Raw genomic sequence first — 27,418 nt, 5'->3', positions numbered from 1 at the left:
ACCTGCAAACTGAAGCAGTTTCTCACTCCCACATGGAGCCTGGGCTTTAAATTCCTGTATGTCGTACACTTTGCCATGGATCACTACCCATAATCCTCCATCTTTGTTTTGATTCTCCAGGTCAGGTTGACGAATGATATTTATGTCCTCGCTTGATTTCTGTGTGTATTTCTCCAAAGTGTAGCCTTAACAGACAGGAAAAAGAAACTACTTAAATTGATCACAAATTCATTCTTTTTCAATGTATCATTCTTTCTCATACATTTCAGCTGGATATTTCTGTATCCTGTATGAGGCATATTTTCCATTGTATCTGATTTCAACAGCTCATCTTGTCTTTTACTTGTCACCCTAGTTTTGAGTAAAAGACATCTCTCTCTCCACCAGGGTTAAGAGTAGAAGACAAGATCAGTTGTGGGTATATTTTCATCCTTTTAAATTTCTTGAAAACACTTATCTAAATTAATCCTCTTTATAGGTCAACTTACTCCACACCCCTGGCCAGGCTAGATCCTCCTTGTCATCTCGGTCTAGTCCTGGGGCCAGTTTGTTGTAGGTGTCCAGAATGTCCAGTATTTCCTCCAGCACAGGCACTGACCGAGAGGACTGAATGACCCCAGGGGCCTTCAGCTGGAGCAACACCATGGAGGTCACCATCTCAGGTAGCAGGACACCTGGACAGGAGAAATAATTAATTCTTCATGAAAAAAAAAGAGAATTTTTTTTTATTATGGAACTGGATCAAATCTCTAATAATTCTTTTACAACATTTTTAAAAAATTGTGAATATATATGATCCAATATGACCCTGAACAAGTCATCACCTGAACAAGTCTTTGAAAAGGGGTTGGAACACCAAATAGTTCCAGATAATTTCTTACACTAGATATGAATTTCTCTCTCACACGCATGTGTGTTCAAACAAGACAAGAAGGCCCACTGGCCAAAACATGCACCCCAATCACCTCTCTATCCATAGAAATATGATTAATTGAAATATATATGAAATCCCTTTTCATAGCCAACAACTCAGAATCCAAAGTTTTAAGAATTTCAAGTTTCAATTACTAGTAACAGTATACTGAGGTTTGATGTCAAAACAATGTACAAGTTAACATTGTTATGTTTTTAAAATTAATATCTTGTTTTGTTTTCTTAAATCTATGAATAGTGTGTGTAAAACTTTGATTATAGAATATAACTGCAGTCCCATTCTAACCTATAATGATTTTGGAGAAATGTGTTATTTTAGAATTGTAACCGTTATTTCACACAAAAAAGTACATATATGTCCAAATATGTATACAGTTAAACTTCGGTATCTCGAAACGGATATTTCGAATACCATGGATATAAGTCATTTTGAAGTCCCAACTACATATTCCTTGAGTATTTTACCCTGGATATCTCGAATCCTCGGCTATCTTGAAATATTTTCTCCTTCGAGGTTGAGATAACGAGGTTAATTGACTGTGTATATTTTTTTTTTTTATATGTTTTTTAATATTTTTACAATAAAAAAAATTGAGAATTCAAATATTCAAATGACTCAATTATTATAGTGCTTATTGGTATACAACATATGACCATACATATGTACCTATAACCTCATTACACAAGGCACATTGAATTAAGGTAGACGTTTCTATGTGTTCTTACTAGTATAACTTTAAACATATACTGATACACTATAAATTGTCTATTCTGGCACCTGTGCAATTTGTTTCTCTGTAAATTCAGACCTTTATTTTCTTTTCATTTTTTACACTGTGCAATCCGACACCCTCATCTATTCCGACACAAAATTTGTCTCCCAGTGTATGCTGGATTCGACAGGTTTTCCTGTACATTTGTTCAAATTATTTTAATTGTTGTCATGGTCTGTTGCCTTCATTTTGCTTCTGCTTCCAGCACCTTCTAAATGGTTATCTTTCATAGGGTAACTTTCAACTCTATTTCCACAACCCCAGCATCTTTATTTTCAAGTTTTCTGTGGAATTTTTATCAATAGGTACAAAAATTTCACGTTTGTTTGATAAGGTTTTAAGTGATAAGTATTTCTTGTTCCTACAATTTATTCATCTATCTGTTTAAAGAACTTGCAAGACCTTCTTCCCTTTCCACTCTTTGCACTGTCTCTAGCTGTGCATAAGTGTGCAAACCTTGCATTGAACTGCTGTTATTTTGTACCCTTTTCCATCCATTTCAACAGCAGTACTGTATACAGGGTTATTTTCGCCCCGTTTTACACTTGGAAATGATTCTGCTTTGTTTAAAATTCGCCCAATCAGAGTTCTGTTTAAGAAATTGTACTGTATTTCATGATTTCGCTGCATTTTAAATTTGCCTACCTGTGAGTAGGGCTAAAGGGGTGAAAATTTCCCTGTATACAGGATATGTATTACTTGTTTTGGTGTTTTTTGACTTTTTTAACTCGATCCATGTACTTTCCCATCACTCTGCATTGCAGTTCCCCTCTCCTTGCCATTTTTATTCAGATGTTACTTAAAATGCTATTTGAACTTCATGACAGTAGATCACTGCTATAGCCCCCTCTGGTTTCATTGGTAGGGGACTAGTAATATTTGAACTTAATGACACAGTGAGTTATATGGAACATGATGCAATTTTTAAGGACACTGTATATAGGAAAATGATGCAATGCTTATAAACAATGGCAATATAGACACTGAATTGTCAACAGATTTTTCTGTAATTTATTGATCATGACAAGGAGCACACGATGGGTGTGACCGGTCAGCTTACTCCTCCATGGCACCTGATCCCACCTCTGTTTTTGGAGGTCCATGTTTGCTCTGCTCCCAATTTGTATTGTTTTAATAGACTTTGAGCTTGGATATTGTTCGTTATCTCCATATTTCATACAAATGTGTGTTGATTTTGTTTCAGATTCACATGGCTTAAAATACATCTTGAGTAAATTTACTCTATTTTAATTGAACCTAATTGTGTCCATCTGTGTAAATTTTGCACTAATAGTAAAAATTTTCACACGCAAATCTTGCTTACCCTGCTTTCAAAAATAAACTTGGGTGCAAAATTTGTGCATATGTAAAATTTGCAGACCTTGATGATTATGTTGACAGCACATGAATGGAGTTATGGTCCTGCTATTCTTGATAAGATTTTAATTTTTTTCCCCCTATATACATGATGTATATTCTTATGTTAAACTGAACTTTTTATTTATATCTGCAGACATGATGATGCATCTGCATAGTTCATTGTTTCAAAATGATTTTTATTTCATTTGCATTCATGTTCAAGTTTGCTCTGCCCCCTGTGGCTGGAAGAGGTCAACAATATGGATTTTGATGTTCATAGCATAATATCATCGATCATGTTACAGTTTTGAATGATAAATGGCAATATTTCATGAAAAGAACAACCCTAACTTTTTTTTTAAAGTGTGATAAAAGACTCTTTTAAATTTTTATCCTATATGATTCTTCTTAATTGTTTAATGACAGCCTGAAAGGACAAACCCAGAGTTGCATATCAGAACTGTTGAACTTTTTATCTGCTTTTGAAATACAATATGACCTGATGATGCAATCTAGGAGCAACTAAAACTTGACAAAATATTTCATCATACTATGATGGATCCGACACAACAACACACATATTTGTAAAATTTAACCCTCCCAAATTGTTTGTAGAGGGTCAAAATGACCCAGAAATTTCTAATTTTACAAAAACAATGAAATCAGGCAGTCCTCTCTGACCTTATATGAACCTTTATTTTTAGACATTATCCTGAGCGGTAACTATCAATGAAAACAAACAGATGTCTGTATTTGATTAAAGATAACAAGGTGTATAAAAGTCAAACATTTCATGTCTAAATCAAATCATCAAAATGCATCACACTACTACAAGCAGTTTTGGATTTCTTTTGATATTTCTGAGTACAAGTCCTTTCTTCTTCCATGGAACACAAACCATTGCCACAGCAACCTCTAGTGGACAAGTGGATTCTAAAGTTCAACAACGGCTTCTTCATCTGGAATCAGTTTTAGAATCAGCAATAAAAGAGCTGACAGCCGTCAAACAAGAAAATCAACTGCTTCAACAAAAGCAGAAAATGGCTGAACTCAAACAAAAAGTCCATGATCAGCAGATTCAGAAGTTACAACAATGGAACCAAACAGTCCAAATGAAGATAACTTCCCTGGAGAATTCCCTTAGAACTGTGCAAAGAGAAAACAAAATGATGAAAGTTGAACTTGATCGTTTGAACACTACCTTGCCTCTCTTACCACAAGACACCATACCCATGGATAAACTGCACAGCCTCAATTCAACATCCATTTTCTTATTAAAACAAAATGCCTTCATGAAAGACCAACTGGAAAGTCTGAATTCTAGCTTCATACACTCAAGTCTTGATGCAACAAGATTGGAAAGCACACTCACTGAGAAATTTATTCGAAGAGTCAAAGATGGTGAACAAGAAATGTTGAACAACATGTCTGCAATCAAAAATGATTTAAAAGTCCAGGAGCAAAATTTATCCCTTTCACTCTCGGACGTAAAAAACAAAATGGCCACAAAGCTAAGCTCCATACTTCAGCAACAACTAACACAGGCAGAGCAACAGAAACTTACAGAGTCAAAGATCAAGGATGTCACACAGTCTCTTCTGCACCTGCAGAACAACAGAGCTGCACCAGCAGGTATGTATGCACAACTGACCTTCTTCAAATATTTAAATTAGGGATGTCAACCAGGGATCGAAATTAACTTTTTTGACCACTAGCTAGCAAATTTTAGCTAGTGGAATTTTTATTTACTAGCAATGTTGAACTTTCACTAGCATTTTTTTTTTCTTCACATAGTATAATTAACATAGGAATTATATGAATAATTTCAAAGAAAACTAATTTACACCTTGTGAATTAATTTAGGTCGTTTTATACAATATGAAATCTTAACGGATACAGGGGTGTGCCATTTAAAAAATTCAAGCACTAGCCCACAGACTACCATCTTCACAATGTTAAGGCTTTGTGATTTCGGAACTGGAGTTCCGAAATCACAAAGCCTTGACATTGTGTGGATAACAGACTAGTAGCAGCAATAAAATCACTTACCCCAAGTAAAAAGTTACTAGCTCAAATGTAGGGAAAAAAACTAACAATGAAAGAAAAATAGTTTATCATTGAAAAAGTCAGGGTCTTAAGGTCATTCTTTAAAATTTTTTCTGGTCATTGCACTAGCTCATTTAAATTGAACCGAAAATCTTTTTTTTTTCATCTTAAATCATTTATTACTGGAAATATATTTTTTGAAAATCACCTAACACTTTTCCTCTAATTGATTAAGTGATCGTAAAATGGGATATCTACATATATGTATTTACCATAAAGAAAGAAATGGAGGAAATTCGGATTTGGAAAAAAGCGATCGTTTTTGGAAGTAAATAAGTCAGGTAGTACTGCAAAATGGATAAGATTATGGAGATAAATTTATGAACTATAGGAGCATGCTACCTTGATATTTTTCATTGTTTTTCTCATATTTCAAAGTGCATATTTTTATTAAAAAATTATCAAAAAATGTAATTTGAATATTCATCGCCCATGTCTATACAGTAATAAACGTCACCTACACAAGTTAATACCCGTTATCGCCTGTGGCCGTGTACATGTGTATACAGTAATTACCGTGACCAATCTCTGGACATTGTACACAGCTGTTCTCATCTCTAGTGACCCTAATTTTTAAATGGCTTTAATTATTTGTTTTTAATGAACATCTTTTAATTATGATCTATCAATTATCCTTAGATCAATTAATAAGCATACAGTAGCAAAATTGGATATACATAGAAATATCGCTACCGATTCAAAAGTGAAGAAATATTTAAAAATAACCGAGGAATCAAGATTTAAAAAACTTTAAAAGTCAGCTGTGTATAGTAAATAAACGTTATCGGGGGGAAACAACCATATACCGGGTATTTAAGGAATTGCTGTCTAGTTTGTTGGGTATCAACGGCAGTTGAAAACATGGGATAATTTATGCATAACGGGTCAAGTTGTAAATCAACATTCTTAACTTTCTGGGTTATCAAGAAAAAAAATTAAAAATGTAAAAAATATATATGTACGACTCGCGATCACGACAATGTCCATTCCCAAGGATATTCTCTTTCATTAGTCTAATCATTACAAAGTTGCTTCCTTCTCTTCCGTTGATCAAATTGTCTTCCTAAACAAGAACTGTAAAGCATTTGTATACGTAATTATTGGTGTATTAATTGATCATGTCTTTTGTGTTTTGTTTGATATATAAATTAAGTACAAAAAAATCATTTTTGTTGGGCTTGATCTTTATGTACATGCATTATAAACGAAAGAAAACACTGATGGGATAAACAGGTCTCGATAAAATCATCAAACTTTTACATGTATACCACTTTTTCCGAGTACCCGGGTACTCGATCAGAAAATCGCCCGAGTAACCGATTATCAAATATTGACCGATTTGACATCCCTAATTTAAATGATCATAAATTCTAAAAACATTTGCTCATCATAACTATACATTTAGTTTGTTGGCTTAATATGCAGGATCAGAGAAGATTTTCAAAGAAATAATACATTTTCATTAGTATATAATCAGTAGACCCCCCCCCCCCCAAACACCAGAACTCCTTACCCTGGAGCCACAAATTTCACAATTCTGAAAGAGGCATCCTTGCTCATAATAACCATGCACATAGAGTTTATCTGCTTGATATACAGGGGAAGAGAAGAAGATTTTGAAAGAATTTGTGCATTTTCACTATATGATCATTAGAGCCTACCCAACCCCCCACCCCCCACCCCTAACTTCAGAGCACTTGACCCTAGGGCCATGAAATTCACAATTTTGGTAGAGGGCTCACTGCTAATATTACAGTCATGCCAACAGTTTGACTGCTTGATGTCCAGGAGCAAAGAAGAAGATTTTAAAGATAGCACTAATTTTGATTTTTTAGCCCCAATCCCTCAGGCCCCAGGGAGGCAGGGACTATGAAATACACAATTTTTGTACACCTTCACCCATTGATGCTATATGCCAAAATTGGTTGAAATTGGTTTGGCAGTTCTTGAGAAGAACCTGAAAATTTCAAAAATTTACAACGGACATGCCACGAGAGACAGACAATGACAGACAAATCATAGCAATAGGTCACCTAAGTGACTCAGGTGACCTAAAATAACTAAAAACAATTGCACAGATTATCCTTTTCTTCAGGTGTTACTCACAACGTAGCTTTTACGGCTGGAATAATGTGCTGTGGTGACAACACTACATTTGCAATAGGAGAAAAGATTATATTCCCGGAAATCGTATACCAGGTGGGAGGAGGATATAACCCCAAAACAGGCGTGTTTACTGCCCCAAAGACCGGACTCTACATCATATCCTCTACCATGGTAGCAGACAACCATCAACAATTAACTACAAAAATCATGATCAATGGTGACCTAAAGGCTAGACTAATCGCCTGGTTTAATTATTCGACTGAATTCCAGGTTTACATGTCCGGCTCCAACGTTGTTGCCTACCGGTTAAAAGCAGGGGACCAGGTCTGGACAGAAGTGTATTATGGGGGTCACCTGTACTCTTATAATCTAGATTCAACATTTTCTGTAATCATGATCAATGGATCAGCCTAGGGGCTGAAATTTTATTCAAATATACTTGCTAAATTCAATACTGAATGTTATTATCTTAAATATTATTTAAACAACTGCATGCTAAATAGAAGAAATGTTTGTTAACATAAATGTCCACAAGTCTGGCCATTACTAATGATAAACAGACTCAGATTATACTCTTTCTTCTGCCAGTAAACTTGAACTTTACCAAATGACATTGGGTCAAGGTCTCAATACATTCTCAGGTCAGAAGAAATTCTTGTGCTAAGAATGAACTAGTCCAATGTTTCTCTATTACAATATATGGCTTGGACAGGAATTCTATATTTTTCTAATAAAGACCTTGAATTTGCAAAAATTACCTTTGTTTAAAGTCAGGTCAAAAGTAATCGTCATGTGAAGTATCAGCTATCACTAATTTTCTATTAGAGAGTTATATATTATTCTGAAAGTAACCCTGAATTAGAACAAATGTCCTTGGGTCAAGATCAAGAACACCCTCCTGTGTCAAGCATTTTCTTCCATGAAAGATCTTGGTTCAACATCACAACATACTCTCAGGTCATAAGCAAACTTTGTGTCAGGTATGAGCTTTCAAAGTTTCTCCATTACAAGACATGGCCAGGAGAGAATTTTACATTTTTTAAGTGACGATAATCTTGACCATATGACCTTAGGCAAGGTCAAGACATACCCTTTGTTCATATGTAACTTTTGTACGAAATATAAAATTCCGATGTTTCTTTTCATTAGAAAGTTATGGATTATACAAGAATTTTACACTGCATTGCCAGTGACCTTCCCAAATGACCTTGAGTTAAGGTCAAAACACATTCCAAGTCATAAGCAATCTCTGTGAACACACTTTCTTGTTTTGCCTATGCACTTCATTTGTTTCATGTATGCTTCTGAGTCTTTTTACTTAAGAATTTTTTTTGGACATTGAGAAAATTATTAAGTACAAACTACAGAGCTTCAAATACTAAGTTTATCGATTTCATTTTTTTACCTGGTAAACAATGGGTTCCAGCCATTTACCATAACAAAAAAAAATTCAAAGACAATGAAGTATTGATAAACGGAAATCCTTGTTGCTTACTTAAATTGGGAAAATACATGCAAAATAGTGTTCAATAGATATATCTTGGTCCACATCTTCACTAGCCAATAGTTTCTGATCTGCTACTCTCCTCACAAACCCTTGGCAAATCCTGCTATCTCACAAACTCTTGGCAAATCCTGCTATCAAAAGTTCGGATTTTTTTTCTTGAGTTATGATTGGAGTTTATTGATATCATTTGACCAATTAGCGAGTGCTATTGTAAATGACAAAATTTCCATTCAGGATGTATTTTGACTCAGGTAAACTTTGAACTGTAAGATATTAGTAACATACCATTCTATAAATAGTTATGTGTCATCCAACTTAAAGTTGATGAGCACATAATCTAATCTGGAATATAGATTTGCACCCTAAATTACGAATAAACATCACTCAATACATGCTTGTTAATTATTCTTTAAAAACTTGATTTTTTAAAAATGCTTTTTTCTGTCAATGACGCAAGCTGTGCATATGAGGGAAGATTCAAGATCATGTGACGTAAACAAACCCAACTTTTCTAGCATGATAGGCTAAGGATTTGTGAGGAGAGTGGCAGATCACAAACCCTTGGCTAGCGAAGATGCTTGGTCCGATGCAATGTTATACAATTATTTCTGTTTTTGAGGTCAATACGAAGATTTAGCTACCTGAGGAGTACAATATTGTACAGTCAAAACTGTCCTAGCGGTACTTGGAATCAATGGCCACCCACGACCTGTGGCCACTTTCAATTCCCCCCGATGATTTTTTCCTAAATATATTTTAACTGAAATAAATGGCCACCAGTGTAACATGGCCAGCAGTCACTCAAATCCTCACCCTCAGTGCTATTTACACTGTAATAGGTGGCCATTTCATCCATTGCTGAGATTCTATAACGTTTTTTAAACACATTTGCTTGGATAATTATATACTTGTTGGTCTACCTTAACCTATTAAAACAAATAAACAAATAAGATTCGCCAAACTCTGTTTTCATTGTATTTTGTTCAATATTGATTGTGTTAAATAAATGGCTAAAAATACACCAGGAATAAATTTACTCATGCATATGTAAAACGTAATTTGCAGTCTGACTAGATTTAAATTTTGCACTATGAGTAAAAATACTCACATGCAAATCTTGCTCCCCTCCCCTCCCCCTCCGGCACAGGAAAGTGTTCTTCATTTTTAGTATAAAAATATACACTCAAACTTAACTACATTGAACTTTCTTTATTTGAAAAATTGGTTAGTTTGAAATGAATTTGGTTTCCCCTAAAAAAAACTAGTATAGTTTCTTTGTAATAAATACCCGTTTAGATTGAAATCGGTTAAATTGAAAAAATCTGTTAATTTGAAGTGAATTTGGGTCCTCTGAACACAAAGCTTGTTGTTTTGATAACGGTTGCATTAAAGTTGCCGATTGCGACGCCTGGACACAGGTGACTGATTATATACGAAGTCTAGCAAGTGTAAATTTTTCACACATGTGATTCGATGTTGGTGGACTTGTAAAAATTTTTTAAATTATAATGATGTCTTTATGAATAAAACAATTGAGCATTTCTCACCAGAACTTATTACTGGTAGGTGTCTTTCTTATTTTCTAACTATGGCATTAAGACTGACATGGCTTAAATACGCAGGGGTGTCGTGTGTAAATTGGTATGCGGAGAAAGTACTGGAGTAAAAATTTCCACTGTAATTAAGCTATAATTGAAAAATAAACTCCTTGATTTGAATCGACGTATATGAAGTATATGTTTGCAGTGCTGATGAGACAGGCTTGTGCTATAGATGTGAACCTGACAAATAATTTTATCTACCTGGCAATGTTCAAGACAAACTTTTTTTGTGTGTCAATCATCTTCAGTTGATAATTTTTTAACAGGAATCAACAAAGAACAATAAAAAAATTAAGGACTTCTCTGAAAAATAGAGACACATATATTTCTACAACACTGCATGTAATATTATGTAAAAAATAATAAATTCTCGCACGTATATTTTTTTTTACCGTATCTATATTTTATATGTAACTCATGGCACATGGATATAATGAAATTCTATTAATCTGAAATAAATCTCAAGGTCCCTTAAATTTCAATGTAAACGAGTTTGACTGTACTTACAACAAAATCCCCAAAGATGACATCAGATGATAAACTAAATATGGAAAACTCATTACAGATCAAATGCTAGAAATAGGCAATTTTTATGCAATTTTTCATTTTTCTACTCCACATAATTTTTGCTAAAATTATCTTCTTTATTTACTAATGTTGCTTAATGTTTATGGTCCTGCTGATTTTGATAAAATCATTGAGATAACAACAGATTATCTTTATCTGACAAAATGAATGATAGAATTTAAAGCAGTTGTCAAGAAGCTCAATCCTAAGAATGAACTGGATTAATTGTGCCGTGTTTTTGCTGTGTGGATTTCTGAATATTAACGCTTTGTTATTCCATGGATCAAAAAACAATGCCACACCGTCCACCTCTAGTGGACAACTGGACTCTAATGACCATCAACGACTTCTTCATCTGGAAACAGTTCTGGATTTGGTAATAAAAGAGTTAACCTCTGTGAATCAGGAAAATCAACTACTTCAGCTAAAGCAGACTACTTTAGAGAGAGAAGTTCAGACAATAAAGCAATGGAACCAAACTGTGGAGATGAAGTTACAAGCTGCCGAGACAAAGATAACCATCTTAGAGGATTCTCTAAAGGCTGTAATAAGTGAAAACAAACTCTTAAAAGACAGAGTAGACATTTTAAATTCTTCATCTATTTCATCACAACTCCATATCAGCTTTAAAGAACAACTGGATAGTCTGAATTCGACATCTACTTTTCTACAACAAGAAAACATAAATTTGAAAAGAGAGGTGAACATTTTAAACTCTTCTTTTACAATGATACAACAAAATATGTCTACTGGGGAAGATATGATAAGATTAGAGAACATCTTAACCTTTGAAATAGAGCAGACAGTCAGAGACAGTGAACAAAAAATGATGAAAAACATGTCTTCCACCATCACAGACCTGAAACTACGAGACAGATATTTATCACTTTCTCTGCTGGATGTACACAGCAACATGACCATGCTTAACCACACACTTTCCAAGCTCAAGCAACAGCAGAAAACACACGAAGAGCAACAGAGTATGACAATACAGCATTTAAGACACTCTCTGCAGAACAACACTGTCAAATTGAGCAACATTCTTTCCGAGCTTAAAACAAGTACGAGTACTTTTTTCTTAAGATATTTAATGTTCCTACATGTAACTAAAACAAAGTTGCATAAAGCAAACAAGAATTATGCTATCAAAAGTGGCAAATACTTCACAATCAACATTTCTTGCTTCACAATACACAAGCTGCTGGATGCTAGAACAAGTTAGCACAGAATTTTATCTTGAAAATTTGTCAGGAAGATAATTATATATAGTTTTTGTGTTTGTACATATTTTTTTGCATATAAAACATTTTCAATTCGATATGTCCTCTTATACTGAAAATTACATTCATCTGCGATACATTTTTCTTTCAGGAGTTGCTTTCACAGCTGGGGTAGCATACTATGATAAATGTTCCTTTGCCCCTTCAGAGACAATTACATTCCCACAAGTCATATACCAGGTGGGAGGGGGATACAACCCCAAGACAGGAGTCTTTACTGCCCCCAAGACTGGACTGTACTTCATATTTAGTACCGCAGTGTCACAGAGATTTAACAGAATCAGAACAACATTTGTCATCAATGGTTCAGTGAAGACAGGAGCCATGGCTCAGATGGACAACCCTGACTTTGAACATTACCTGTCAACCTCCAACCTTGTTGTCCACCAGTTACAGGTGGGGGATAGAGTCTGGATACAAATGTATCAGGGGAATCTTGTTTATGCTGGTTATGGAGAGACATCATTTTCTGTAGTCATGATTAATGGATCAATCTAATCCGAGTGTATTGTATGACTTTATAAGAAAATCTCAGAAATCCTTGCTGACTTAAATACAATTTTTTCAAAACAAATACAAAATTACTTGTATATTCAGGTGAAAACAAATCAAGATTTACTTTGACTGTCTGCTAATAATGCAAAATGACACATATTATCTTCAATAAGGAGGTAATCCCACCTAAAACCATAATTCCTGAAAATTATCCTCACTAGAGAGGTTCCATGGATTTGAAATACCCATCACATTTTGCATATTCAATCCATTGAATACTTTTGAAGAGTAACTACTTAAAGCAAATGTACATGATGTACTGTAATCTAATAAAAGTAAGTCAAACAGATGGCCAGTCAAGGACATGAAATCTGGAATAGCTACCATGTACATGTAAAAAGATATTTCAGAAACCATGTTTGACAGTGTTGCTGAATGTAGAATACAGAAGTATGACGCCAAGGTCAAACAGGTAGAGATGGTCATAAAAGTGATAAAATAAGGATGTGATTTGTGGTGTTTGAGAGACTTATCTCAATGCAAAATCAAAAAGACTAAAGTCAACTAGATGACTATCACTGTGTTTAGATATTAAAACGGTCAAATTTTATTTACCATTAAGTAAAGAAGTTCAGCTTTATCATCTGTGTGTGAATAATTGCTTGTTTACAACTTAGTCACTGAAGATTGGTTTTTAAAATGTAACTTAGAAATACACAAGTAACACTCCACTTTTCTAAGAATTAGTGACCTTTGATAAGCACCAAGCATTCTTTAACCTCAAAACCACATTCTGCTATAATATCTAAAACATCTACAGATTAAATAAACTGATGCCTGCTAACCTTGACCTTTCTATAAATAACTGACCTGTGACATCCTTTGTGAGGACCCTGGAGACCACAGAGAAGTGTTTGCTGCTGATACAGGCGAGGCTGGTGGCCTGGGGGAGGATCACAGAGATATGGTTACACAGAAGGAGGATATACTTCCTCAGCAGGGACCCTGCCCCTAGGAACTGTAACTCTGTAATGAAAATCATTCTTTACTTCAGAGTTTCTTGATTTTACTGTAACACATTTCAGAACTTAATTCCTAAAAATGTGCCTTTGATTTTTTCAAAAGGGCCTTTTTTACATAGCAGCAACAACAAAAAAAATTCAGAATATGCCTCTGTAAGAGATTTGACAGTATAAATACACATATTATTATATACAGGGAAATTTTCAGCCCGTTTTATTTTTATTATGGTTAATAAAATAAGGATAATCCCTCAAATTAATAGAGACGTTTAACACATCAAGGGTATGGTAAGACTTCTATCCTAATACAATACATCATTAAATTATTGCTGAGCCTCTCTACACTGTTTGACTGCTTCTTTACCTTTTTCTGTTCCAGTGGTCAGCAATGGCCCCTCCCCATCCAGAGGGAATATTCGGGAGACTAGTAACCTCTGCACTTGGAGGAGGAGGTCCAGGGAGGGGGAGGTCTCACGAACGTCCCACTCCTCCGTCTTCAGGAAGTGGTCCTTGGAAATGTCCTCCAAGTGGGACAGAGAATAGGAGGCAGAATTCCTGCATTAGGAGTTGACAAGTTTATTACAAAATATCCTCGGAATAAGTTTACGTCTTAGTAGATGATATGTAAATATAGAGTTTTTTTATGTGTATCTTCCAGCACATATTCATACATACATGTATGATACTTACCTTGCAATGAAAAAATCTTGTTTACATTGCCCAAGATTTTAAAAAGGAATGTATGAACAGTAATTATATTCACTTAAAGGATTCAAAAATCTGGACAAAAATTTCTTTATCTATTCACATGCATGTGAGAGTATACCTTAGCAGCTGTTGAATCAGTTGGAGGAGAGGAATGGTTGCTCCATTTTCATCACTTTCCCTGGGGTAAGGATCAAGTGGCTCTGCCTCAATGTCTCCTGATTTCTCACAGGTCAGCAACTCATGTGATTCTTCCCTGTCCTGCAAAAAAACATTTCAATTAACAAGGGCATTTGCAAGCAGGTACAATTGGCACTTTGTTATGCATCATATCATTAATTACAAGTGTGATGTACATATTAGTAGAGGGTATTTTGAAAAAGGTATGGTTTAACCTCATTTAAAGTCACCCAATATCCAGAACATGTGCTTACATTTACTTAAAAGCTGCTGTCAATGACTCACCTTTTTGCCTTCAATCTCTGTGATCTCGTTTTTAATGGCAGCCTCCAGAGCTGACTCCAATCCCCCATCAGCCATCAGACTACTGACCAGGAGATCGGTCATAAATCTCTGTCCAGGACTCATAATGCTGGCATCATGGCTGACCACTGACAAAATAACAACTCAACTAATATCACGTTTAGAAGAAGTAATATCATTTTCAATTGTACCTTTATGATGAAATATAATCAAATAATTATTTACATGCATTATGTTCATGTAAGTTTATGCATTATCTAAAGTACACTGTACTCTAAAGATAATACATTATTTTAAAAAAAAAGATTTTGTTTTTAACACTTGAAATTCCAAAAATTTGTATATAAATGTACATGTGCATTCACAAGTGCAAGGACAGATGTTTATCAAGATTATTTTAATTCAAGTACCAAAGGTAATCTTATTCTAAAATCAAAGTTACACAAAACCTTATTCTAAAATTGATGACAAATTGCAATGTTACCTTCAGTAGACAAAAGAGTTGACAAGGTTCTTGCCCGCTCCTCAGCAGTGGGCAATAGGATGGACCAGCCACTCTGAAGGGCATTCTGGGCTGCTAACTGGACTGTATTAATGACACCCACATTACTGGCAAGGGAGACTACTCTTTGCTTTAGACTGGTCACCAGCGGACTTCCTGGACCCAGGCCCAGGATATCTGTGCTCTCAGACTGACATATGGTGGCATAAAACTGAAAATGTGATGCAACAACTTTATAATGTAGTTTAGATGTAATTTTTTTTATAATTTGTACTGTCTTATAAAGTACCCTGGTAGAAAGAAGATGAAATTACATTGAAACAAATTTTATGAATTGTAAGGGTACTTTATTTAATGCAAAAAACAATACACCACATCCTACTTCTTAATAACAATTTTAGGCATATATTAAACAAGCTTAAGACTTGATACACTTAAACACATTATCTTGTGATTCCAGATATTCACCTCAGCCAATAATCTCAAAACTATTTACCCCCAACCCCCTCCCCACCCCCAACACCACCACCACCAATTTTGATTAGAGATGCTAATCAAGGCAGACCTCCCAAAAATTATTTTACCTGAAGATTGAGGAGGTTGAGCCCTGCTACAGCCAGGCATTCTTTGTCCTGTGGGGGTGGCCAATCTGACTGACCATCCATTCCCACGCAGACCTCAGCTAGCAGTTCATCCAGCTGTTCAAAAGTGCTCTTACACACATCCACAATAAACGGTACTCTACTCCCAACTATCCACTGTCCTCCACTAGTCCAGGCAAATGTCTGGGGGAAAAAAATTAAATATCCGTATTTATATAACAATGGCATATGCATATATTTTGATGTCAGATGTAGAGGAAGAAAAGAAAGTTGATAGAAATTCTCAAGAGCTAAAATGGGCTGTGTCCCATAGCTCTTACACTGCTGTAAATTGTCCTTCTTTTATTGAATGACCAGAAGAAAAGCTTTACAGCTTTACAGCTAATCAGATAAAAATATAATCTATAGCTTATTAATTATAGCTGCAATATTCAATATGCTTTCATATCTTCTTCTTTGTTACAATCAAAACATTTATTGTGAAACCTAGGAATGATTTTCAATAAACTCATACTGTATATGTAGCTTTGCCACAATCCTTCTCACCTGATTTGGGCCACAGGCCACTCCAATGATGTTTTTCCCCTCCATCCCAGAAATGAGGGTGGGTTCTGTGAAATTACTAATGGAGGGGTTTCCTAGCTGTCCCTGTTCATTACGGCCCCACCCATACAGCTCCCCATCCTCTGTGACAGCCATACAATGGAGAGATCCAATGGCAATGTCCTTGACCTTTTTAGAAGAGAGAGCCTCTATCTGTTTGGGATGCCTGACATGATCCTCTGTACCGTGTCCAAGTCTGAAGTTATCTCCCTTACCCCTACAATTCAAAACAATGTCAAGGTCTAATTCTGTTAAAATTTGTGACATAAAGCCATAATCCTGACACATGTGATCAATTAAAATTGCTCAAATTTATTCTATCTTGTGTTACAAAAATGAGACTTTTCAATATAATTAGGGTTTTCAGTCATACTGCCAAGTAAAGTAAAAGTTATAAAATTAATGATATCAACATTCACCTTATAAGAGAGCTATAGTCACTGATGCACATTCAAAGAAAGTAAAGCAAATAGTCACACATACACACACAGGCCAACAAACAAAGAAGAAAACTGCTTCAATCCTGGTTCATAATTGGACTTACCAGGAATACACAGCCCCTGATTTGGTAAGTGCCAGACTGCACTGCGTGCCACAATAAACCCTGACCACATCCTGACCCATCAGCTTCTCAATGACCTTGGGGGTCTTACAGCCATCATTTCCCCCTCTTCCCAACTTGCCGTAATCACCATCTCCCCAAGAATAAACAGCACCTTAACATAAAATTTAATAACTAAAAAAAATCCCTCATTTGCAATACAAAATGATCATTTTGATAAATCTCATTTGTAAACTAAAAGAAATAAGTAGATCACCAATAAATTGTGAGAATGTACAAGTAAATCTCAGGCAATGGGATTGACTCTCTGGTATACAGGATAAGTGATATTAAAATGGAAAATCAAACTTAAAAAGAAACCTGAGTCAGTAACAGCAAGAGTCTGAGCATCTCCACTTCCACATGCTATGTCAAGGATGCGATGACCCTTAAAGAATTTGAGGAGAATGGGTGTGGTTTGATCCTCACTGCTACCATGACCCAGCCGACCGAAATTTCCCTTTCCCCAGGAGTACACCTCTCCATTCGCTGTCATGGCAACACTGTATGAGCTCCCACAGCAGATTTTGGTCACCTGCTTTCCTGAGAGAGTAGTAATCAGGGCAGGCTCCTCACGATGTCTGAGGTCAGGGAAAAAACAATCTTATTTCATTTCAATCAACAAATAAACTTCTGAATCTAAAATATCACACTTTTTTTTTTTAATTCTGTATTGATGATTCATACCCGTAATCCTAGTGCTGACCTTAAACTGTCTGACCTGAGTCAATTCAATTCCTATTATCCAGAGATTTGGGGCAATGAAGTACACAAGTCAGTACCAGTAATTTTTGCCATTCAAATAAAAGCTTTCAGTACATGAACAGTTTAAACACTTCTCTTTAATTATAAGAATAACCTTTCTCTATCAAAATTTCTACAATAATACTTACATATAGTCCCCATGACCCAGTTTCCCTCCATCCCCATTGCCCCAGGAGAACACCTCCCCATCACTGGTCAGTCCCATATAGTGTTTCCCGTCTGGATGAGCTGCTATCTTGACGACTTCTCTGTCTCCAAAACCATTCAACTGCTGCAAGGTCTAAAATGACAAAACAATGAAGTTTGAACCTCCCTTTATGATAATGTACAGTAAGAGGGGTGCTGACTTTTTGTCAATATTCTGTAGCTGTCCCAAGACTTGTAAAATCTATTGTTTCCATATCAACAGCTATAGCTTCAGATAAAAGCAGATCTGCATGTACAAGTAGCTAGGACTAAAACCATACACAATAAAATGAGTCTGACTCTTTCATCTCTACAGAGTTAAAAATTACACTAACAAATATCTATTTTTTTAAAATGAATTTTAAGATTTTCTGACATACATACTGGCGACAGGCTTGTGTAATACAGCATGTAGACTTTTCCAGCCTTTGACAAGATCAGACAGCACCTCTCAGAACAAGCTATCTGCTGTACACCCCCAATGTCAGCAAAGAAGTCCATTAGAAATGGCCCTATAGCCCCACCCTCTGCTGCCCATGCCAGCCAGCCTAGTCCAAGAACTTCTTGTGAACTGCCTTGTTTCATAGCCTGAAAAAAAATCAGTTATCAATATCTGCAATATTTTTTAAATACAAGTACATGCATCTGCCAGGATATTTTTTTCTTAATTAAGCATCAGCCTTTGATAGTGATGAATTGGAGGTGTAGAGATTTTTTAGCTTACCTTTTGAGCACTGAATGGGTGGAGATAGGGAGCTGTTAGTCGGTCTAGGTGGGACATGATGACCACCGCTGACATTCGGAGATCTATTAAGGTGTTGGGGTCCTCAGGGTAGGTCAGATAATTCAAAAAAATCTCGGTGGGACTGGCTATTTGTACCTCAGACTGAAGAATCAAAGCAATGTGTATGTCTTAAATACATGTATCTCCCAAAAGCTTCAGCATTTATAAAAGTGAACACGTGGTAGCTGAATATGTGTAGTTAAGTTCAAAATTGTAGGACTGATGAATGCTTCTAAACAGCATCAAAATATAGTTCAGAAAAAGTGAAGGGAGTTTGTTGGATTTTAGAATAGAGCTGCAGGATTTACAGATGTACTCGTATTTTTCACCATCCTTCCAAGACAGCATTGAAATATAGTTCAGAAAAAAAAAAACTGCTACAAAAACAGAAGTACAGCATACATAGGTTAAACAGAAAATTTGATAGACAATAAAGAGAAAAAAATCCAACCTCTTCTAATTTCCTCTGTTCCCAATAGACTCTGGATTTAGAGCCTTTGATGGATTGAAATCTCTCCAGGAGTCGGATCAGGGGAGCACAGTTCAATCCGCTGCTGATCCGGTTGTCAGATTCCTGACAGCTGTTGTTCCAGAGATTGAGCAATAACAGCACTGAGCTGAGAACATGACTGAGTGAGCCCCTCTGTACAGACAGCTCCAGCAGAAGACACAGTGCCGTCTGCTGATCCTGGACAGGAATCTTCCCTGGGCTTGCTGACTGAATAGAGGTCCTGCCAAATTCATTGTAAAATTTCAGAATCAGAATCCTGGAGTTCTTAAAAATCATTAAAATGCCTTAATTGCTCAAATGACTTTGATTTATAAACCTACCCTCTAACAACTCCTTGTAGAAAACTAGAAGCCCTATCCACCACTTCTAACCATACACTTGACACCCTGCTTTCTTCAAAGAGTGTGGCCTCTGGCAGGGACTGTAGAGCTTCCAATGACTCATGTAGCAGTTCACTGCACAGATCAGAGTCCTCACCAGAACGCCAGGCTCTACGCAAGAAGGCAAAGGCAAAACTGAGAGCTGCTCTGGATCCCACCCTTGCCAATCCCACTGTTGCCTTCTCAGCTGGCTTCATCGAGCTTTGAAAAGTAAAATTTCATGGATGTAAGTAAAGAGACAAGAATACATTGATAAAATGAATTTCAACATGTTAATATTTCATACATTATAAAAATATACAAGACTGGTTACCTATAAATATATTTCATATAAGCTTGATAATCCATAACATGATGTTATAGGAATGATTTTAGTGCAACTCATTCTTTCTCAGTGTATTCAATGATAATAAGCACATATACAGTATGTACATGTATTTCTTGCTCAGAACAAATGCTGAAATACGAAATTGCAATGTACTTCCTCCAATGCCTTAATTTTCCTTCTATCTAAGAGCTACAGAAAAGTATACTTCAGATGGGTGTATAATTGCTGTCTCTGTTTTAAATAACAACTGGAAGACTGCCTTCATCCTTACCTTTTTTGTTTGTTAAGATTTGTCTGATCTGCTTGACTTTTCTTGGAGGGTTGTCTCCCCTCGTTGGGGGACTGTCTCCCGAGGGCAATGAAGTAGCGCTGAAGGATGGCCAACCTCTGCTGCAGTCGTGTAATGGAGGCAGAGGTACATGAGGCCTCAGTACACAACTTCTGGTGTTCATAGAGTATGGACTTCAAGCACTGCTTTAACTGACTAGAATCTGAAAGGAAGAAATACACGAATTGCAATAGGGTGAATTAAAAAAAAAATGACCAAACGCATATTTATCAACCCACACTAAAAATACAGGCAATGAAAATAGATTTCTATGTCTCAGCATATGTCTTTAGATAGTGTCTAAATACCTGCCAAATATCTCATTGATATCTCTATTAACAAAAAAGTTATGCCTGAAAATGATGCTAAAATTGTCAGGAGTGCAACACCTTTTTGTGACATTTTGAAATTTCAATATTTTTTGGAGATCTGTGAAATAAAAAATAATGCTTCACGTTGAAAATAAAGACTTTCCTGATAATATTCAAAGTATTGAGCTTTAAATGTGGACTGTCATAACTTTCGTTTAATCAAGTTGTGGTCATGGCTGATGTTTCAAAAAATGTTATACCATGTCAGGAGTGCAACAGAAAAAATGCAGTGTTACCAAAAAAACATCAATTGTAAAATTCTGATAGAAAATTAAGACAAAAAAGAATTTTGGAAGTGTAAAATAATAACTGATATACATTTTAAAACTTAAAAATGTTATATAAATCACAAGCAGCATTAATGAGAGTCAAGTATATGAGCACACCCAAAAATGTCAGGAGTGCAACATTTGATGTTTTGCTCCCAAGCATGAAAAAACTATTATCATTACATGATTTTCTGATTTTTATTTTGGAAAATAAAGACACAAAGAACATTTTTATCAAATAGATTTATCAATTACAGGATCTGTCCGTGCTTCAGATCCATATTTCTATGGTCAGGAGTGCAACACATTTTTTTAAAGATTCAAGTTGTGTGACGAAAAGACTTCTATTCATGCTTAGAAGAATTCATTAATTAATAATGATCTTTTGTATAATTTAATGCTAAATTATTGACAGTTTTATTATTAAAATCCTTCCTTTTTCAATTTTATCCATTCAGATGTGTTTTTATCTTTTTTGTGATTTTTTTAATGAACATTAAAAATAAACACACTAAAACATTGTCATAAAATTCAAGTAATTCCTCCTCAACTTCACTGAAACAACAGAACAAGTTCTTGTGTAATTTTCACTTCACAATTCTACTTTAAAGGCCCCAATGCTTTTGGTCAGGAGTGCAACAAATATGTTAGAATTATAAATCATCCAATAAGAATAAAAATAAAGAAAAAATGATGAGTAGAATTTTTCTGGTGGGTTACTGTGATTGTCTTCTAAAGGAAAATATGCTTTAAAATATATTTTATCTTCTAAATATACATTTAAGCTAGTTTTTTTGGCATAAAATGGGGTATAATTCCAGATAAAATGCAAATTTAAATACTTTCATCTGTTTTAATTATGAAGTATTGGACTATAAGTATTGCACAATTTCATTACCACTTGATGTTTCCAACACTTTATGAATGTTTGTGTTCTATGGTTTTAATTTTAAACTTTACTGCAGTCAGGAGTGCAACAAAACTGCTTCATAATTACCGATGCTTTTTAACTATCTTTACTAAAAAATAAGTTGAAAAAAACTGCTTGATACTATTTGATGTTCAAAACACTATGTCTATCAACAAATTACAGAAATTTTACAGTCAATTCTGGGAATAAATTTCATCATTTCACATATATTTTAAATACAATTTATATATATTACACTTTGCAAATAATCATGTTTTAAGGTCTTCAAAATATGAAAAACCTGCTGTAAACGATGAAAAATATCAACACAACAAATTGATTTACAAAGTAAGAATGGGTTATTGTGTGTTATCATTTTCAAAGTGACACTGTGACGGACAAACGGGAAAATTTGACAACAGTATAATTTTTGCATGACACATGCAAATTTTGTTCAGTTCTTGAAGATATTAGGTTTCAGAAAATTACAGGTTTCAGAACCTAGAAAATCTAATTTAATGGAGAAAAATAAAAGTAAAAAAAATCTTTGTATAACCCATCACAAAAATATTGCTTCACTTCTTCCTCTTTATTGTACGCATGCGCTGAAAAGTTGAAGAATTTACCATGGTGACAATTCCATAGATATAAATGTCGGATGACTGAGAATTTTGATACAATCTTCAAAAAAGATGATCATAACGTATTCTTTACTTCTGCTTGCCCCAGTTCAATGCTGTATAAACAAGTCTCACGCTAAAAACAAAGGACATGTGACCTTGACATTGTTGACATTGACGATAAAAACAAAGCGATAGATACAACATTTATTTTTCCGGCACTTATATTTCGCAGTTTTTTTCTTGTTTTACAGTGCAGTTGAGTTGTCAAAACTTCGCTATATTCATATTTCACAGAAATCTTTTGTTTTGTGATACAATTTTCTTAAAAGAAACACATGGTTTTGACTCATTATGTAACTTTAAAACAATGTTAAATAAAATACATATCAGATGTCAGGAGTGCAACACAATAATGTAACATAGGGTCACTTCAAAATCTAGTATTTTTTGTAAGAGACCTCGTATATAACAATTCTTTTTTGGCTTAGATTTAAAGAATTGACTGGAACGGACAAAAAAGTGAATTTTGGGGAATTTTATTGCTTTATATTTTTTTCATATTAAAACTTTTCAAACCAGAATTGAAAAAATAATGTAAAATAACAATCAAAAAGCCAATTTTTTGTCACATGTACAAGAGAAGATACTCATTTAAGGTCTAGATTTAATCATTTATACACCTTTTACCATTTTGAAGCATAAAAAACTATAATTTCTTGTGATTATGTATATTAGAAAGTCTTTTAAGGTGTAATGATATTTTCTTTTTTCAAAAGAAATTTTACTAATAAAAATTCTGAAACTTTTTAATCCAACTGTCTATTCTATTGCCACTTCAGGATTTTAAACTAGAATGCATTTGCAATATGATGATGTAAGTGAAAAATATGTAATAAGTAGTTGAATTTTGCCAAAAAAATTCAGTTTGGTGGTCATTTTTTTTATTCACCCAATAATGAATTTGTGTATTAACAGAATTAAGATTTCATGCAGCTTGACTCAAAACCCCCGAAATAAAAACTGATTTGCACTTCATGGAATCCAATCTAACAGGGATAAAACACTGCTTTATAATACTACTGGGCCATGATAATTTTATGAAACAGTTATGCGATGAATTTTCAAAGAACTATAAACTTCACATCTGGCTGTCCAAGAATTGGACACCACAGTGTAATTTGTGCATTCCAGTTTTGAGTGGAAAGGCGACATATTGTCCCAAATACACTACCTGGTTGCTCCCCCCAAGTCCAAGAGTTGATGATGGGCTGGGAATGTTTGGGGTTAGAGAGATCCTCCTTGTGCTGCTGTGCTTCCTCCTGGTCTAATTTCTGACAGGGGAGACAATTACAGCCATTATTGGGTCCACAGTGTCCATCGCAGCAGCTACAGGACAGGACCTTCATTCCACAGTAATACTTCCCCGTCTCTCCTGAAAATAAAATATTCCAGAATAAACAGGCTAAAAAATAGGTATTTCAAATTTGTCCTGGGAATTTACTGTCAAAATGCATTTGATGATACTTTCCCTTAAACATTTTCTTTTATTGTTAATTACATCCCATTTACAGTAGATTGATTGTGCAATTAAAATTCACAATACTTTGTACTTCTTTAAAGAAATAAAAATGAACTTTCAAAAATATACATGTAGCTAAATAACTTAAAAATCAGGAGTTTTATTAGAATTCCAATTTTCGGTGCTCATTTCTTTATTCTTATGAGCAGGAATTATGACATAAGCAAAATAGTATTTATTTTATATTCAAATATACAGTGAAACTTAGACTCCTCCCTCCTTGTCAATCATCAAACTTGGAAAATGTCCTATACCATAAGTATTACAAGCCATCATTATTTGCAATAAAGGGTGCAAAGGATAAACAAAGATATACTAGTAAGTTACCCACAATGCATGGAGAGCACTTTTTTTGCATGTAAATAACAGGATTATACTTAATGCTTTAAAGTATGCTTTAAAGTATGTTGAGAGTTACACTTTGAATTTTCTGACCTTTTCTGGCCAGTACGCCTGCACTGTTGATGAGTCCATCGTTATGGCTGACCGAGATCTCTCCCTCCTTGACCAGTTCATTCCACAGCGAGCTGAGCTCGTCTCGGTTGAAGACACCCTACAAGCAAAACATCTTTTTAAGATGTGGCACAGACTCTAAAATAAGCTAATGAACACAATAGCAATAATCACACAAAATCAACAGAGCTTTCAATATTAACATAACAGACAAAAACTAGATGCTGTCAAAAGACAGTACTACCCGCAGGTAAGTGTAAGCCTCTAAATGTACTCTCCTTTGTACCTGGGTAACTAAAGAAAAAGTCACAAAAATTATTCTATAATTTACATAATACATGTAAAGCATCAAGTGAGCATGTGGCCCATGGGCCTCTTTTGCTTGTATTTCATATAATAAATTCAATACCAGTCTGAAAATTAAGAATTTAATGAAGCTTAACTTTCTTTTTACAAGAAGTTTGGAAAATAGGTTGATTCTTTGGATGAAAATGAATTTTCACATCTACAAGACACCACCAATCAAATTCCAACAGGTGATTTGGCTACTGCAATATAATGGAAGTTCTAGGAATATGATCTATGCAGGAAAAAGTCCCTTCCAGTGCCCAATCAGCCTCTTGCATGAAAATTCCTAAACCTTATTGCACAACTACAGACACCATCAATCATAATCCAAAATTGTGTAAAATGTTAAAGGAGTTTTAGGAAGCAGATTTTTGGAGAAAGCCTTTTTTTAACCCCCACCCAATTGGCCTCCTGGATGAACATTCATTAACTTTATATCTACAGACACATTAATCATATTCCAAAAGATGATTTGTAAAGTGTAAGAGGAGTCCTGGGAACCAAGTTTTGTAGAAATACATCATTTTTCTACTTCCAATTGGGCATGATGATGAAATAAAAATTCTAAAATTTTATAATGGTACATCTACTGGGCAGCACCAACCTTATTTCAGAAGATGATTTGGCTACTGTGTAAAATATAACAAGGAATTCTGGGAACCAGGTTTTTTTAGAAAGACATCATATGTCAACCCCCAATAGGCCCCCAGAATGAATTGAAAATAAAGACTCCAAATCCTTAAATCATATCTACAGCTAGGACACCACAATCATTATTCCAAGGAATTCTAAAAACAACTTAAACATAACAGGAGTTTGGGAAATAAAATAGCGCAACAGACAGACAGACCAAGATAACAATAATAAACTCAAACTTTCTTCAGAAAATACCATTGTAAAAAATTATACATGTTCATTTCAAGATCCTTCATTTTTAATGACATTATACATTATGACATGCAAAATTTCATTTCTTGTAGAAATCAACAAATTAGAATGTAGTGACACCTTTTCATTTTAAAATCATTATTAAAATGTTGGAGAAGATTGTATAATTTAATAGTATGCAAAATACCTGTAGATTTGTTTTAGCCCATCTCTTGTCCAGTCGTTGCTGGGGTCTTAGTTTGGTGTCCACTGACCAACTCATTTCTATTTAATCATACTAAGAAAAAAACAAAATTGAATCTTGACTTTTATTACTGTACATTGTTCCTCTCAAGACCTGACACATTTTATTATACATGGTGAACCAAAACAATGGAGAAGGAAGTTGTTGATATTTATGTACTGTAATATCACTTATTTTTGTCAATGATTTGTAGATTTAGGGAAAAAAACAATTGTTCATTTGAATTCGATTTTGTGGTTGAAAAAGTATAGAGTACCAGCAGTTATAAATATGAAATAACATTTCTTAGAGGACATGAATTTGGGGGACTCTTCATACCATGAAAACAAATGAAAGTAATACTCCCATGAAACTTAGTGATTTCACAAAATATTATTGGAGCTAGTTCATTTTCTATTAATAACATTGCTTTCAATCCCCACCCTACCACATCCTACCCCCAATTCACTTTAAAAGCTTGGAAAACATATTTTTCCATCTACAGAGTAGAACTTTATATTTAGTTATGACAATTTTTCAATTTTTCTTCTGAGATAGTTAAAACTAACACAAAACAACAAGATGTGTAATGTGCTGTACATTGAATACTCTGTATCCACTGAAGATTAACAAATAAATATTTGTCACATTTAGAAATGCTTATCGCATGTAAACACTTACAAAATAAAAGAAAAAGATTATTACAGATAAAACTAATTTCAAACACCTCTTGAGTGATCTCATAATTTCATGACAATTTTAGCTCAAAGTGAGCAAAATGCATGTAACATGAAGTACCATTCCCCTCCAAATTTGGTATGAAAGGATAATAATAAGATAGTCCTCAACTCTGTGCCATTGTCTCTATTTTCAGATATTTACCTGTTGTTTGCGAAATATTACGAAATCTGCTGTTTTTTTCCTATCCCATTGACCTGGATAAAGAGTGAATTAAAGTTAAAAAGAACCAAAATCAACATTACATCAACTGTTGATGAAAGAAAATGTACATCTATTATCTTTAATGCAATTACAAATAAAACTTGCTTCATTATGTACACTGACATTCTTCTAGTAAGAAATACGAAATTGATATCTCATATTAATGAAGGAGGGATCTATATTAATGAAAAAATGTATGGCCTGGTAGAACTTCTTATCATTTTCATTTACATTTAGATTAAAAAATATAACAGCTAAATATTTCTGCTCATTTTCTCCACCAAT

At 34.6% G+C, this 27,418-nt stretch overlaps 1 protein-coding gene across 2 annotated transcripts in view; it reads right to left on the bottom strand.

Moving 5' to 3' along the window:
* The window catches only part of LOC133191983 (E3 ubiquitin-protein ligase HERC2-like), a 63,387-nt gene extending 37,140 nt beyond the window's left edge, over positions 1-26,247 (bottom strand). For both annotated transcript variants that reach the window (XM_061327781.1, XM_061327782.1), the window contains exons 1-20: positions 26,156-26,247; positions 24,715-24,832; positions 23,932-24,132; positions 20,471-20,690; positions 19,812-20,072; positions 19,432-19,711; positions 18,921-19,082; positions 18,581-18,784; positions 18,139-18,290; positions 17,567-17,826; positions 17,189-17,360; positions 16,588-16,861; positions 16,024-16,224; positions 15,422-15,650; positions 14,920-15,065; positions 14,576-14,715; positions 14,114-14,304; positions 13,598-13,753; positions 489-674; positions 3-185 (exon numbers count right to left, since the gene is read on the bottom strand). In XM_061327781.1, the coding sequence (XP_061183765.1) occupies positions 3-185; positions 489-674; positions 13,598-13,753; positions 14,114-14,304; positions 14,576-14,715; positions 14,920-15,065; positions 15,422-15,650; positions 16,024-16,224; positions 16,588-16,861; positions 17,189-17,360; positions 17,567-17,826; positions 18,139-18,290; positions 18,581-18,784; positions 18,921-19,082; positions 19,432-19,711; positions 19,812-20,072; positions 20,471-20,690; positions 23,932-24,132; positions 24,715-24,832; positions 26,156-26,230 (3,811 nt within the window). In that variant the 5' untranslated portion in view covers positions 26,231-26,247. The remainder of the gene's footprint in view (positions 1-2; positions 186-488; positions 675-13,597; positions 13,754-14,113; positions 14,305-14,575; positions 14,716-14,919; positions 15,066-15,421; positions 15,651-16,023; positions 16,225-16,587; positions 16,862-17,188; positions 17,361-17,566; positions 17,827-18,138; positions 18,291-18,580; positions 18,785-18,920; positions 19,083-19,431; positions 19,712-19,811; positions 20,073-20,470; positions 20,691-23,931; positions 24,133-24,714; positions 24,833-26,155) is intronic.
* Positions 26,248-27,418: the final 1,171 nt, after the last annotated feature.

The sequence above is a fragment of the Saccostrea echinata genome, unplaced genomic scaffold, assembly GCF_033153115.1.
Source record: "Saccostrea echinata isolate AGI-Se365-2 ecotype Australia unplaced genomic scaffold, CSIRO_AGI_Sech_v1 ptg000025l, whole genome shotgun sequence".
NCBI classification, from domain to species: domain Eukaryota; kingdom Metazoa; phylum Mollusca; class Bivalvia; order Ostreida; family Ostreidae; genus Saccostrea; species Saccostrea echinata.
This window is presented reverse-complemented; position numbering and strand designations above follow the sequence as displayed.